The 16,854-nt window shown below is 39.5% G+C and overlaps 1 protein-coding gene across 2 annotated transcripts in view; it reads left to right on the top strand.

Annotated features, from left to right (window-relative positions):
- LOC122555908 (lysosomal amino acid transporter 1 homolog) overlaps window positions 1-3,457 on the top strand; it is a 47,240-nt gene extending 43,783 nt beyond the window's left edge. For both annotated transcript variants that reach the window (XM_043702174.1, XM_043702173.1), the window contains exon 9: window positions 2,302-3,457. In XM_043702174.1, the coding sequence (XP_043558109.1) occupies window positions 2,302-2,433 (132 nt within the window). In that variant the 3' untranslated portion in view covers window positions 2,434-3,457. The remainder of the gene's footprint in view (window positions 1-2,301) is intronic.
- The last annotated feature ends 13,397 nt before the right edge of the window (window positions 3,458-16,854 follow it).

The following is a 16,854-nucleotide window of genomic DNA, read 5'->3' as shown; positions in this document are numbered from 1 at the left end:
GAGTCGTGAGTTCGTGGAATGCCCTGCCAGTAGCAGTGGTGGACTCTCCCTCATTATGGGCATTTAAGCGGGCATTGGATAGGCATATGGAGGATAGTGGGCTAATGTAGGTTAGGTGGGCTTGGATCGGCGCAACATCGAGTGCCGAAGGGCCTGTACTGCGCTGTAGTCTTCTATGTTCTATGTTCTATGATTAAAAAAAAGTCGTCCCCTGTGATCACTGTTTTATAATTGCTACTTGAGCCTCTAACCTCTTGATTTATAATATGTCTTACATTACAATACTGTTAGGAACTTGTTATTTATTCCCACCATTGATTTCTGTCCCTTATTGTTTCATTAGTTCCACCTAAACTGATTCTCCACATTGATGTTTGGTGTTATTTTCTCCCTTTCTCATCTTTATCCCATGTTTTACTTTCAGGGCTGCCACTGCTTTATTTCTATGTTATCTGATTCTTCTAAAGATCGAATATTCTGCAATATTTACTTAGTGATAACCTTAGTGTTTCTTCACCCAGATGGCTGTTAGTTCAAAGTTCTCAATTTCTTTATGTGCTATTATGAATACAATTGGTTTCAAATGTTTTGTACATAGAGATGTAATTCGTTTAGCTTTAACTGTTTTCTACTCTTTCCTTCTACCATCTTAATCACAAATGCATTATTCTAATTTTTCGCTTTGTCTTTTCTTGACCTGCTGTGCTTACTTTTAGCCAAATCACTACTCAGTTGTACAGTCTTATCAAATCTTGACATTTATGATTTTATCCTTTCCCAAATCCTTCTAACCTTTCCTCTGTGCTGATCGTTCTTTTGTTTAATGCCCAAAATGGATCACAATAAATGGATCCTTCCCTCTCACAGCTAGAATCTTCTCCACATGCAAGGAGGTATCCATAATCTAACACTCTGCAGGCAACACAACCTATGCAACTTCTTTCACAACTACAGAGAACTGTTGCCATTCCCTGTGACTTCCTATACCTCAGTTTGAATGGCCTCTTGAACCAAAGCCATAGTCACTACCTTTCAGACATTTCCCTCATTCATACAGGCAGAAGGAATTTTGTGTTTGTTTGAGAAGGATAAAGGTTAAGGTTCCTTCGCTACTGTTCCTGGGCTTCCCTTACCTGCTTACAATGTTCCTGACCACTAGCCAGAATTGTACCACTGTCTCATTGAAGGAGTGTGATTTGCTTGAATGTCCTGACGTTCTGTGATGTCTGCACATCAGACTCCAGTGAGGTAATTCTGAATTGAAGTTAATCACAATTTTACTTCAAAACTAATCATCTCAGATTGCACTGCCCTTCATAATCTCCCAGCAACTTGTTGGGTCGAAGGGCCTGTTTCCACACTGTAAGTAATCTAACCTAATCTAAAAACTGTCGCACACCATGTACTGTAGAATCCCCATGTAACCTTGTTTTTCATTTTGTTAAATTTTATTTGTTTACTCAATATAGCTTCTATGTTTTAGTCTTCAAACTAATTGTTTGTTCTAATTTAAGTAATAGCTAGTTAATATTTACCTTATTTATTAACTTAACCCTGCTGCCTTTTCTTGTGCTATGACCTAATTTAGTGATTTTTTTTTCTTCCTTGTCACAGACATAGTGTCCTTTTCAAAGCGTCATGCTCAATTTTGGCCAATCCCATGTCATATGCTCTCAGCCTCACATTTTTCCAAATACAGGTAACCCCTGTATTGTGAATGGATACCATTCATGAGTGTGTTTGCAAGTTGGTATGAACACAATGGAAGATAATAAAGAATAGTTGTTTGTAAATACAGGAAATGTTCATCAGATCATCAAAATTAAGGTGAATACATTCCTGAATTGAATCTCAGGAATCAATCAGATGTCCATAAATTGGGGGATACCTAAATATATACTATTTCCATGCACATTGCAATATCCTTTCTTTATACAGGTCATTAATGTACCTAGGGCATTTATTAACTTTCTTGGATAATGGCATAACTATAGTGGAACTGCTTGACCTTTTGTACATCCCACATAGTTGACATAATCACTACATGCATCATGAGGAAAATGTAAAATCAAAATGCAATCACTGATGAAAACAGTAAAGTTTTGAAGTAGAGTTTCTGTGATCAACATTTTAATTTCTACAATAGATTTGCTTTATATCATTCTGTGTGGAGTGGGTGTGTTTTATACAGTACGTAGTTCTGATCATATCTTTTTATGATCTGTTTCAAAATATTTTATACAAGTTTATAGGTTGCTGATCATAGATCTTCCAATTATATCCTTAATAAACATCCTACAGATTACTGCACAGTTTATTAGATATCGTAAACGAAGCAACTTCTCTCTCCATTCAATTCCAGAGGTGGCACCACTCCTTGATGAAGGTGAAGAACAGCTGAACAACTTTTTCCAATTGCGCCAGTTTAAATAAAATAATTTCTGAATGATTACTTGTGAAATTGTTCTAGAACTTGCCTCTATTACTTTAGACTTTAATTGAAAGATAATTTGTTTTAATATTTAATTATCCTACATTCGTAATCCAAATCAGTATTATTAAAAACATTAGATCTCATTGATTTCATTGGTTCAGCATGTACCTTGTGATGAAGTCAAGTCTCAATCTAATGATCTAATTGCCTGGACTTTATTGCTTTCCTGACAAGATCCCTATTGGTCAGTTCCAAGCGAAAGGTCACATGTTTTTCTTCTCTTGACCATATTGTTCACTTTCCACCATCCCCACACCACCCACCCATTAGCACCCCTCTACCCCTGTCCCATTCCCTCACCAAAAGTGAAGAGAAAATTGCTCAATATCCCTTCCAATGTCCTGCCTGTCATTTTCAACAGAGCAGCTTGCATCAGTGTCTGTCTTGCAGGCATTTCGCTTTTCAATACCTGCCACCTGTATAAATTCTTATTAAATACCTTTCCCTTCTTGCTGATCTAAAACACTATTTGATGCAGAAAAAACACTCCTGATATTCAGAGACATACTGATAAAGTTAGAGCATTCATCAATTTCACAGGTTACTGTTTAAAATAGTTATCTGCATTTCTGCAAAGATGGGTATAGGGAGGCTTCAACTTTGAGAAATAAATGCTTACTGTTTATCACTAAGTAATGTCAAGGGACATCCTGGGGTGTCCACAGGCTATAGCATGGAAATAGTACCATGATAGCTCTAATTTGTCTTCTAAATAATTTGTGACTTCACATTTGTCATTATTATTTAGGAATTTGTTTATTTTAAATGTGTATTCATATGGTCAAGTACTACCCTTGTTTATAGATTATAAAACTATACAAGCATGCATTTTTCATAAATCATATTGCAACAATTAAACCTCCGTATGTACAGGATGTTTACATGTGCTCCAGCTGACTGACAGATTTAAAGTTGTATTTCTAGATTCTTATTAGGTTTCATATAAATGTTCTCTGCAGTTTGCTTTCTGTACTGGTCAGTCACAATTTATTTTTCATTAATTCTTATATTTTGCACAGCACTTCCAACTAATCCAGAATCCAATTACGCATTTCAGGGAACACTTTTTAGTAGATTTAGACTTGCATGTAATGTGTGCTTTGCCACAGGATCATCTATAATATTAACTGGCTATTTTAATACCAAGTCTTAAATCTTTATTTAACTTTTCTCAATAACATATTCCAGAATCCAAATCAAACAACACAGTTCTAAATACAACTTCTATGTTGAATATCATAGAATATAAAGTCTACGGAAATCAAAAATGCCAAAGGCTCCATACCATGATCGTTAAACAACAAAACATATTTTGAAAAACTCTCATTATATTATTCTGAGATGTTTATTTTTACATTGAGACTTTCTATTTAACTGAAAATTTAGATTCACATGTATATTGCAGGTTTATGATTTCTGGAAAGTGTGCAAGATTATTGCTTATTTGCAGGGTTATCTATCATTTTCAAATTGAACAATTAAAAATTAGTAGCATTCAGTCCATTGCAGCTGTATGGATTGAATCATATGTTTTTGTTCTGGCTAAGTCCAAATTGTATTGAGTATTTTGGAGGATTTCTCACCCAATCTTATCCAGTGTGCCTCATTAATAACCTACTCCACCTATGCTGTCCCTTATACCCGATTTCCACCCATCTTATCACACGTCATTCCAGGGACAACTTGTCACTTAGTGGATATCATGGAGTTCACTGGCATCCCTTGCACTTGCACCATTTATCTTGAGTGGTGCACTCAAGCAAGTGCAGTGAGTCTGCTATCCTGCATAGTTGCTGCTGTTTGCTCTGGATGTGCAGGGTCCTGAAGCTGTTGCACAATAGGAGTGATGCCTATGTGGGACATTGTCCTTCCCTCAGATCATTAGTAGAGGACACCACCAGACCATGCCAGGATGCCACCCGCATTAAAGCTATCTCAGTTCTAGAGAAGTGTCCAGCACTATCAGAAAAAAGGTAAATACCTTCTTCTCTGCTCCACCAGGGTTAGTTCCATCATCTCTCTATTACCTCACATTATTTCTGCCATTGCATCCACCTCTCACCAAAGCCCATGCTCTACTACTCTCATTATTGCCTGCAACATCTTTCCTACTTGGTCTCATCCACTCCAACCCCAGATGCCACTAACTCTGTATGCCCCCTGCAATATCTACTCGCTCACTCAGGAAACCTCATCACTCACACCATCAGTGATAGCTGTACAATCTACTTTCATTTCCCATAATGCCTGTTCCTTGTTCCAAGAGGAAGGCAGCCCAGAATAGTGCAAACAGAATCAAAAAGGGTAGCGTGCTGCCTGTTCTTTGGCTTCTCAGCTCTTAGGAAAATATTCTGACTCCGACTACCCAGGGCAGGACATGGACTGTTATTTAGGCTGACTTTTTGTGCAGGAAATCCCAGAGTGAAAGATATTCCTCTTAACTTTACTGAGGCCGGTTGACAACTATGACAAGTTTCCTGGTTTTGTGTCTGCGTTAAACAGCAGAGCGACACAGCAGTCATACGAATAATATGAACCTGGTATCTCTGGCTAAAGGGGCAAAACACAAAAAGACAAGGGAATGCAAGGCAGCGAAACTGTGAGAATCGAGGTAGGCTTTGAATGAGTGAGTACTATGAGTGAATAACCCGGAGATATAATCTGATCCACCTGTAGTTGGCTGCATTACCCTGAGTTTGTAAGTGTTCTTTCTGCAGAGTTACAATGATAGCAAGGTGTAGAAACATCCTGTCGGTGGATCGGAATTGTGCCATGAAGATTGTTATAGGCTGCCATATTTTGAATTTTGATGCTGGTGGATATTGGGTTGTGTATGGTTGGTGCCCATGGAGCATTCCATGAGATGGTGGTGCCCAGTCTCCAACATAGAGGTCAACTGGAGCAAGCAGCGAGCTGAATTCGATAGGTACGCACTTGTTTCATTCGTTGTCAGGTTTTCTTGACATGGAACCTGTTTACTAAGTTTGGTAAGGTGGAAGGCAGAAAATTAATGAGGTGAGTTGTAGCATTCATGAGGTGTTTATGCAGCATTAACCCCTATTAATTGGCATCTTGCTATTGCCTAGTGAGAATCTCCTTGTGGAAAGCATATCAAGGTGGAATGATATGATTGCAGCAAGATTAGCCTCACTACACTCATCAGTTGGTTCTGCCACACATCTCACTGCAGCCCACGTTGCTCTATCCCTCTAAGATTCCAGTTTAAGAATTTTTTTTTGTGAGGGAAAGCTATAACTAATCCCACCAATGCGTTCTCCCTCTCTGTAGCTATATATCTTCCTGGACTTTGATATTTCTAAGGAAAAGATGCATTGGCCTTATATCAAATAATACTTGAAACAAAGCATTTTGGTCAGTAATCTTCTGTGTGCTGAGCTTTTGGAGCATGATGACTGTGATTTGTGAGCTGCCAAGATCCATTGAAATAGCGATTAGCAGCACACAAAATAGGTACTAACTGTCTCTCATTTACTTGAATACTTCAGCCAGTGACTCCTGTGCTCTCCTGGTTGCCACAGCACACAAAAGGAAACTAAGCAACTTATACCAACAGCATATGGGGGAACAACTCTTCTGTTTTTAAAGATAGTCTGCCCCTCTTAAAGGGAAACAACACCGAATTAAAGGAGGCTGTTACAAAATAATATTGCTGCAATTGTAAATAAATAAAATGGAATGTCTGGGAAGAGGATTCTTTAGGATGAGTGAATCAGTGTTGAAGGCCTTAGTACTGGAGCTCGACAGGAAATGCAATCCTATGTTTCTGCAGGGCAGCTGCGGCATTCCCAAAAGGAATTGGTGACCCCTAAACATGTCTGGGTGGCAATTTCAGGGTGTTTCATACAGCATTTCTCTCTGAGCTCGAATGAGCTATCTCATGCAATTCTCCACTGCTCGTCTCACTATGTACATTGTGATTTTGCAGGGCAAGCTTGTGCTACAGTATGCTCACCAGCAGTAAAGTACATATCACCAACAGCACCTCTGGTATTTCTGCCAATGCCATATTTAAAGCACAAAATAGCCAGACAGGCGGCTGGGTGAATACAGCAAGCCAGGTGGTGGAGAAATCGATGTTTCATGTGTAACCCTTCTTCAGGACTGGGGGCATCAGGTCAATCATGGTCAGCCATGAATAGCCCTTTCACTGTGCATGTGGTAGGAGAGAAAGGAAAAAGAACAATACCTAGGAGTACGTAGCATGGACGATTCTTCACTGGAAATAAAATATCACTTCACTTTCATAAATGTTTCACTGCTTTGTAACATCACCTATCTGGTTAACTGCGGTCATAACTGTAACAGCATGCACCTAGTTATATAGGCTCCCTGTTCCTAGCACCATGCCATGTTAGAACCCTGTTCAAGGGAGTGTTACTGTTTCTTTAATAGTGAGTATCATGTTTTGTAAAACATTTAACTATTGAAAACATGACCTTTTATTGAACAACTGGAAAAAGAACGAGAAAACAAACCTAAAAAGAAGCTGCATTTCCTTCTGTGAAAGATAAAGGGACCAAGGCAGCTCCCAGGGTACCTGGCACAGACTTCTGAGGTGTGGGACTGATAATCACAGAAAACTTGTACATTCATTGAATGGAACTCTTTTGTTGATGAGATCAGCTGTTATGTTATGGTACTCTTGTCAAGAGACGTAAATATAGTCTATAGCACTCTACACCTAGAGATTATTAATAAAATCTGCTGTTCAGGCTGCAGCATTGAATAACCTGGCACAGACTTCTGAGGTGTGGTACTGATAATCACAGAAAACTTGTACATTCATTGAATGGAACTCTTTTGTTGATGAGATCAGCTGTGTTATGTTATGGTACTCTTGTCAAGACGTAAATATAGTCTATAGCACTCTACACCTAGAGATTATTAATAAAATCTGCTGTTCAGGCTGCAGCATTGAATACGTAATAGAAACAAGATTAAACAATATGATCTGGCTTCTACATCAGGGACAGTCTTAATACATCTGAGGTTTGAGAGAGATCGCACAGGTCTGAGTGACTCCTTGGAAGTAGCCAGTTGCATAAACATTTAAGGCAGATGTCACCAGGATAGGATGGCCAGCTGCCCCTTCAGGTTATAGATCCAGCTCCAGCAGGTCCTGGAATACCCCTAGTCTGTGGCAGCAATGTGCCTTACTTTTCGCGAGGAAGTAGCATTGAGAAAATTAGTCCGTGGGCACCATTACCTCTGCATCCTGATAGAACCTGCATCTGGAGCTGCTCAGCAGAGGTTGCTGCTGGTCCTGCACATTTGTTCCAATTCAGTTTCTCTGTGACTTCACTGCACCAAGGCCAGAATGACATTAATCTCTTCTGTGGTTTGATCCATTGGTAACAGATCCAAGAACCTGTGTTGGGGTTATTAGATACAGAACAGTTCCTTGGTAGTATGATCTTCTAGCATTTGCATGACACTTAGACAGTATAGTCCTCTGTACTGTGGGACATGAAAGACTCCATAGAAGGAGGAATATGGAATGCCTGTTCTTTGGACGTTTTCTATAGTGGATCATATTCTGATATACGCAGCCCAATTCATGCTATGCAAATACTGTAGGAAATTGTAAATGCTGCATGATTGTTGAAACCTTGTTCCCCAACACAATCAATCTTTATTTCATAAGAAAGGCAATATTATACTTAAGAGCATATTGGCAAATACATTACAGTTCAGGGTGAGAAGAATCCAGTTCCTTGCTCTTGTGCAGCCCATGAGACTCTGGATTGTTTAGTGAAGTATGGTCTGCAGATGACACTTTTAAGTTTGTTAATTAATTATTTTTAATTAAGATTAAAATCTTAGTTAAAAAACTTAAAAGTGATCTTAATCTTAATCTTTTAAAATTACTTTCCAGAGATGGCTGTGATCAATGAGTAATGACCAATGTTATGGTCAAGGTTGCTTGAGATAGAAGAAGGAGTAGGCCATTTGGCCCCTCAAGCCTATCCTGCCATTCAACAAGATCATGACTGTTCTGTCCATGCCTCAACTCCTCTTTCGTGCCATTTCAGCATAGACATTAACTCCCTGATATTTCAAAAAGCTATCTACTTCCTTTTGAAACATCTTCAGTGATCCAGCCCCCACAACTCTCTGGGAGAGAATTCCCAACTTTCCCTATCCTCTGAGAGAAGAAATTCCTTCACATTTCAGTTTTAAACAAGTGTCCCCTTATTCTGTTACTGTGTTTCCCGGTTCAAGATTCTCCCACGAGTGGAAAGCCTCCTTAGAATTTTGTATGTTTCAGTAAGATCACCCCTCATTCTTATAAACTCTAATGAATAAAGACTGAACCTTTTTAGCTGTTCTTGATAAGTCAACTCTTTCAGCCCAGTAATCATCCTAGTGAATCTCTTCTGACGAGCCTCCAATGTCAACACATCCTTTCTTAAATATGGGGACCAAAACTGTACACAGCAATGCCACCAACAGCCTGTGTAGTTGTAACATTAGTAGTTGTAGTTGTAAGCTCCCTGTTGACCTCATCAGTTCTGAGTTTCCACATGTTCCCACCCAACTCTTTCATTTAAGTCTTTATCTCCCAACATTGCCCGTTGAGCTCCAGGCCTTCAACTTACTTATGCCAACATTGATGCCAGAGCGGTGATAATCTGTTATCATCTTTTGACCATTGATTTGGTCCCATCATAATTATCATCCCGTCTGTATCCCAGCATATTGCCTCCAATCACCACAAATGACTTCCCAACTTCCCTACCGACAACCTCCTCTCCACTCGCTTCCCACTGGCTTTCAGTGAAGAGACACCAAGGATAGACAATGGTGTACCCCTGTGACTGATTCGAAGGATAATGCTGATTAGTGAGTGACCAGACCTCTGACTGAGTTCTGTGCAGCTCCTTAATTGACTTTAACTTAATCCCCCTAATTGTATTGTACCTGCAGACTGACCGTGGCCCATTCCCCAAACCTTGACTGCTCAGAGTGATTGATTGAGTCCACATTCCTAGTACACCACTCTTGACTGGTGTGGGCTCCCTGACATGACAAAGGACTACTCCCTTTAGACTTTGAGATACCCATTTGTCCAAAGCACATACAGTGTTTTTGTCACCTAAGCTTTTGTGTAATTGTAACATTGACATAGCACAGTGCCTTACAGCAACATGTCCAATCCCTTGACTGATCACTGCTAGCAGCCATGACATCCACCAGGCTTTGTGTCTGTGCTAAAAGGCAAGGAAAGACAAAAGTATCATGAGCCTGTAGGTTCTGAATGAGGTAGCAAAGTGCAAAAAGGCAAGGCAATGCAGAGATGCTCACGCATTTAAGTAGGTATGAAGTGAGTAAGCAATGCAAAGGCAACTGAAGAGCACTGAGGTACACTCTGCCTGAGATACAAAGTGGCTTGGCAACAGCATATCAGTGAAAGGTGTTGATGGACTCCAAAGTAAAGCATTAAAGTGAATGAAAAGTGACTTAAACTGAACTAAGTACATATTAATGCGTTATAAGTACCTGATGCTGTGGGGAGGCTGGTATGTATCGAATACTAATCGTGAATGGGAGTGCAGGTACTTGCTGGATCACACCCTGAGAAGTTGGCCAACATGGAGGCCTGGGCTAGCAAGTGGAGAGCTGCAGCTGCCAGGTTCACGTTCAGACTTCCATGTTAGGGAATATCACTGTCAAGTTTTTCCCTCTACTGTGCGAGAGGATGGCAAACTGAGGTATAAATTAGCATAAAAATGAGGTGAGAATAGGTAATAATGAAACATAAATGTAGTCATGTACGTATCTCAGCACTCACTAGCAAGATTCTTAATTCACTGTTCAAACTTTCGGTGGAAAATTGGACTTTTTGATTCTTGACACCAAGTATCTAGTTTTACCAATCCCAACATATTTTCCCAATGGACTCGCCATTGGCTAAATTATTCAGGGACTGGGAGAATTCTGCTCATTCTCTTGATGGGCTCTTACAACTCTCAGCACCAGCTTTAAGGGGCAACAGTGAAATGTGGTCCTGCTTGCTAAGTCGTGATTCTAATGTTGCAGATTTTGCAAAGTCATCGACCTAAAATGCTAACTCTGTTTCTCTATTTGCTGCTTCTGTCTAAAGTGCTGATTATTCTTGCTGCTGTTTCTTGAACTGCTTAAGTGCCTTTCCGTACAGCACCTAAAGTTTTATCATGGAAGTGTCTCTGTAATAACTTGAGCTGAAATAGATGGACATGCATTGTCATGCCCACTCCCACTGAATGGTTTGAAAGCCTGGAAATCAGATGCTAGTGCAGTGGCAGGTTAAAGAAAAACTGCTGACAAGTCAACAGCTGAAACTCTTGGTTCCTCACTCTGTGACCATTCTCTAACTACCAACACATTGGACAGTTAAAATCCAGCCCATTGGTTTCATTTGAATTTGTTCTGCCAAACTGTTCCATTTACCTTGACTCCATTTTCACTTTTATTTGTGTAATTATCAGCAGTGAGTCAGTTGGTAGCACTTTGATTCAGAAGATTGTGGACTCAAATCTGGTTCCAGTGACCATGGAGCAAAAGTCTAGGCTGATGCTCCAATACAATACCGAAAGAGTGTTGCACAGAGATAAACAATATTTTCCTTAAAATCCCATCACTATGAGCACCATATGTTATGTTTTCTTGTCCTTTTATGATAGCCACATGAATACACATATGTGCACCTTAAAGGGACCATTTCTTGTGGTTAGCCAGTTTTGTTACCTGGGTATAAGTTTTAACTGCACCTGTACAACTTCGAGAGAATGTTGTCTCAGGGCTCTGTCTTTCAGGATAGAGTGTTAAATTGAGTGTCTCTCTGCCATATTACATTGCTTCAAAAAGTAACTCGTTGTTGTAACATGTTTTGGGACAGCCTGAAGTCACAAAAGGCAAGAGATAAAAACAAGTATTTGCTTTAAGCACGTTTCACACCCAAATCATTAACTTATTCTGGTGGGTCTCCTGCACATCTTGTAGTGCACAATGATGTTAATGCGATACCAGTTAATTTAACTTTGTGAGAATGTCTTGAATGTACGGGGCTATGCTGCAGTTGTTTGAAATGTAGTCAAAATTAATACATTCTTCTATTTGGTTTTGTAAACTGATGAATGTGACCAGACGGAATACAATCATAGGCCTAGATTTTCCAATAGCCAGATTACTGTTCCCACAGCAAAACTGGAAGTTACACAGAGACCTATCAGCCTAACCACTTGGCAGCTAATTCCCTCTATCCACTTAGAGTCCTAGCCACCTGGCATTCTACTTTCCTGGCATCGTCTCCCTATCCATCTGGATCTTTATCCACCTGGCATCCTATATGCCACCTACCTGGCATACTACCCACCTGGTACCTATCACACTGGCATCCTACCCTTTTGGAACCCTACCTAATAGGTACCCTACTTACCTGGCAAGCTATCCAATACCTATTTGGCACCTTATCTACCTGGCATCCTGCCCCTACTTACCTGGTATTCTTCTCTCCCAGCATCCAGATCTTACACTTTCCTATATGTACATAGTCTTTCACAGGAGCTGTCAAAGTTGCTGTATGTGATTGTCAAACTGATAAATCACAGAATGCAATAACTGGCTGCTATGAAAAAGGAGCAGTTTGCCTTCCCCTGACTGCTCTGCATTATGAGGGAACTGTCAAAATGGAAATACAGCACTATGTTTCTGAAGGAACCCTATCAGAATCTCCTGTCAGAAATGCAGATGTTTTATGTTATGTAAATGAAAATGGTGTGGCAATCTATGCGAATATGCCACTTCTTGGAAAATCTGGCCCATAGATTGATTTTAGCACTGATGAAGGCTACTCAGCCATTGTGTTCATACTGGTACACTGGAAGAATAACTCATCTAGTCACATACATGGAATTGCTAGTGTAACAATATCAGATTTTTTTTTCATTTATAGGCTATGGATATCAGTAGATAAGCCAGCATTTATTTCCCATCCCAAATTGGCCTTGATAAGATAATTTTGAAATGCCTTCTTGAACTGCTGCAGTTCTTGGGGTGTAGGGACATCCACAATGTTTTTAGGGAGGGAGCACCAAGATTCTAACCTAGCAACATTAAGGCCATGATGGTATTGTTTCAAGTCAAGTTGATGTGTGGTTTCAAGAGTTACTTGCAGGTGATGGTATTTCCATGCATCTGTTGCCCATGTCTATGTCTTAGGGGGTAGAGGTCACAGGTTTGGAAGGTGCTATCAAAGGAACTTTGGTGGGTTGCTTCAATGGTGTCTAGTAGATTGTACTCACTGCTGACAGAGTGCACTGATGATGGAGAAGGTGAATGTAGAAGATGGTGAATGGGATGTGAAACAAGCAGGCATTTTTGACTTGGATTGTATTGAGCTTCTTGAATGTTGTTGGAGCTGCACTCATCTAAGCAAGGGAGAAGTATTCCATCTCAATCCTGACTTGTGTCTTGTAGATGGGTACACAGGAGGTGAGTTGAATTCCTACACTCTGACCTACTCTTGTAGCCAAGTATTTATTTGGCTGGTCCAATTCTGGTTCTCATCAATGATAACCCCTAGCAAGTTGATAGTGGGGGAATTCAGTGATGGTAATTTCATTGGTTGTTAAGGGGCAACGGTTAGATTTTTTTTTGTTTATGAAAGGGTTCAAAAAAGATTTACAAAGATGTTGCCAGGGTTGGAGGATTTGAGCTATTGGTAGAGGCTGAACAGGCTGGGGCTATTTTCCCTGGAGTGTCAGAGGCTAAGGGGTGACCTTATAGAGGTTCACAAAATTATGAGGGGCATGGATCAGGTAAATAGACAAAGTCTTTTTCTCAGGGTCGAGGAGTCCAGAACTAGAAGGCACAGGTTTAGGGTGAGAGGGGAAAGATATAAAAGAGACCTATGGGGCAACTTTTCCACACTGAGGGTGGTACGAGTATGGAATGAGATACCAGAGGAAGTGGTGGAGGCTGATAGAATTGCAATATTTAAAAGGCATTTGGATGGGTATAGGAATAGGAAGGGTTTGGAGGCATATGGGTCGGGTGCTGGCAGGTGGGACTAGATTGGGTTGGGATATCTGGTCAGCATGGACGGGTTGGACCAAAGGGTCTGTTTCGATGCTGTACATCTCTATGACTCTATGGTCGTCGCCTGCCATTTGTGTGGCATGAATGTTATTTGCCGCTTTTCAGCCCTAAAGCTGGATGTTAGAATAGTTCTGTGTATAATAAAAATCTTGTGGAAAATGAAAACTATCACATTTACAAATATTTACTTTTTATTTTTGAAAGCCACAAGTTAAATGATGCTTTTACAAATTACACATTTTCTTCACTCAAATTCTGCTATATGTACAGAACCTGAGTAGGAATGAATTAAAATGTGGACTTTATGGTTTAATCTCAAAACCAGTATTTGGAAGCCATAGTGTTAAATTATTTATCCTTCCTTAAATCATTTTCCAATTTCCCAATTATTAATCATATGCTGTCCAAAATCCAGCAAGTAAGTAATTTTAGATTACCTCTTGCTATCACTGCTACTTATAAAATATCAGGTAAATCATGATTAGGCATTTATGACCTGCATTTTGGAAAGTGAAATTGTTAAAGTCAATAGGACACATTAGATTCAAAAATAAAAACTGTATAACCAATAATAAAATATTAATGATGCAGAAATAACAGACTTGCCATTTGATCTCTAAGCTACTATAAGCTCCTAATGTAATTAATTGATCCAGTGAAGATATGACATGGAAGGAAAGGCCGTGCTAAATTATAGAATATGAGACTCAAATCTTCCAGTTTGGAGCATTATAAATTTTATTAAGAAGAATTATGAAAAAAGACTTCAACATGTATTTTTAAATTTAAACTGTTGTAAGTCACTGACCTTTGTACATCGATTGTGATCTTAGCCCCAAGGGAAGAATGTAGGCTGACTTTTACAGTACTGTAGAATTGAAGAAATTTTTTAACAGTTTAGGCTTTTCCACATATTTTTGGGAGTGGTTGTCCCTCCAATGTAAAATGAATACTTACATAAATGATATATTATCAATGATGTGAAATTTGCTGCAAAGCTGATAATACATTTAATAGATGCATCTGTTCTATTTTTAAGTGAAAACAGCTTTCAAGTACTGAAGATAGAGGCCACTTTCCAATTTTTTTCATATATAACTAAAATTATGAAATGTTGCTGCCTATGTGTTTAGTTCTTTTGTATGCCATGTGTTGCTGGGATTCAGTTCTGTTTTATCAACAACATTTTTTGAATATGCTTGGCTCTTATATTGATTCATTTCCAGAAATTAAAATACTCTTGTACAAGTGTTTCTTTTTTCCAGCACTCCTGGTGAACACATTTTTCTTTCAGCATATCCTATGTTAAAGATGAGGTTTTACATTGTGTGACATGATCTTTAAATTGAATTAGTGATTACAATACCATTGCAGGTGGTTAAAGCAGTAGTCTTTCAGAATGGATGACAATGTAATTTGATGCTAAAATGTCCAGGGTGATTTGCTACTGGTAAACAATAATGTGCCCCTGTGACGACAGCCTGTACTTGTGGATGATCATATCAACATAGCAATTTGCGCTGAACAATTTGGTCCAAAATATCAAATTCATGTTTCCAGTAACTGCACACAAAAGACATACAATGTGAAGTTATGGGATACTGACATCACTGTAACATTAATACAACTATTTTTGTAATGTACATTTCTTTGTAGACATTCCACATAGAACAGTTGTAATCTCAGCTCATGAAATGATGTTTTACACTTCCTTACAAAAAAAAATCAGGAAAGTTATTTAAACATATTGCAGATATAGATATTAGTTAAATGGATTTAAGATTTTCTGCAACTGTACGCATCCTAAACTTCTTTGGATTAGAACATATCTTAAATATTTAACATTTAAAATTCTGTTTATGTTTCAAGACTAACACATTATCAACATTTTTGAAATGTCAAAAATGTGTCTGAATGTTAGAAAAGGAATTTAACTGGATATTTCAGATATTTATCATTAATACTGACCTTTAAGAAAAGTACAAAATGACTCAGCAGCTTTTGATAAGACGTGAAGAATTAAATCTGGTCACACCTCTAGCACAAACCAGTGTCAATATTCAGCATCCTATTTTCTAAAAATGGACTAGGTACTGTATGCTTGAAAAAGGTGGGTCCACATTCCCAATAAAGATTTATTTATCCTTCTTCATTATTTCTCTAACTGAACTAACTTCTGAACACTTCCCTTATCCTTTTTGTGTTAATGGTTCTTCCTTAAATAAACACCTTAACTTCAAACAGTACTCACAGAACCAGTCTGTAACAGAATTCGCTCTGAACTCCAATTCTAAGCTTGTGCATGACGTCAGTTAGACTGAGAACCTATACAGGGGAACTCTTTAAGATTAAGAGTACAACTTCAGTTCCAATCTGGTATGAGAAGCATCTAGTTCAGTTACCACAAACTGTAGTAAAAGGGATAGCTTCAGCAGAGTTGCTAATAGGGAGAAGACTCTGCATCAAGTTAAATCTGATTTTCCTGGATCTGGGGCAGATGGTGAAAAGGCATCAGGAACACTCATGTCTAAAGCAAAACTCCGGGTCAAGAGTGAGGCCCTGGAAAAGCACAGCAGGTCAGGTAGCATCCGGGTAGCAGGAGAATTGATGTTTCGGGTATAAGTCCTTCATCAGGAATGAGGTTTTTGGGCCGGGGCCTCAAGAGATAAATGGGAGGATGTGGGGCTGGGGGGAGGTAGCAGGGAATGTGATAGGTAGATGAAGGTTTGAGTGGAAGTGATAGGTCAGAGAGGAGGTTGGAATAGATAGGTGGGAAGGAAGATGGACAGGTAGGACCAGTCAAGTGAGTCGTGCCGAGTTGGAGGTTTGGGCCTGGGATAAGGTTGGGGAAGGGGAAATGAGGAAACTGGTGAAATCCACATTGATTCTTCGTGGTTGAGGCGTTCTTCCTCCAGGCGTCGGGTAGTAAGAGTTTGGTGATGGAGGAGGCCCAGGACTTGTATGTCCTTGGTGGAGTGGGAGGGGGAGTTAAAGTGTTCAGATGGTGGGGTTGGATGTTCTCTGAAATGGTCCACAACTCTTCCCAATGTAGAGGAGACTACATTGGATGCATTGGATCCAGGAGATCATCTTTTGGATGTGGAAGGATTCTTCAGGGTCTTGGATGGAGGTGAGGGTGGAATTCAGGTCTGAATTGTGCTGGTCTGAATGTAGTCCAGAGTCCATGCAGGATTAGTTGGTTCCGTCAGCAGGCACTGAGGAAGGAGATGTGGCTGTGGTAGTGAGTCTGCTTCAGGATG

Source organism: Chiloscyllium plagiosum, chromosome 13, assembly GCF_004010195.1.
Source record: "Chiloscyllium plagiosum isolate BGI_BamShark_2017 chromosome 13, ASM401019v2, whole genome shotgun sequence".
NCBI classification, from domain to species: Eukaryota; Metazoa; Chordata; class Chondrichthyes; order Orectolobiformes; family Hemiscylliidae; genus Chiloscyllium; species Chiloscyllium plagiosum.
Note: the sequence above shows the minus strand (reverse complement) of the source record. Positions and strands in the feature narration are given on the sequence as shown.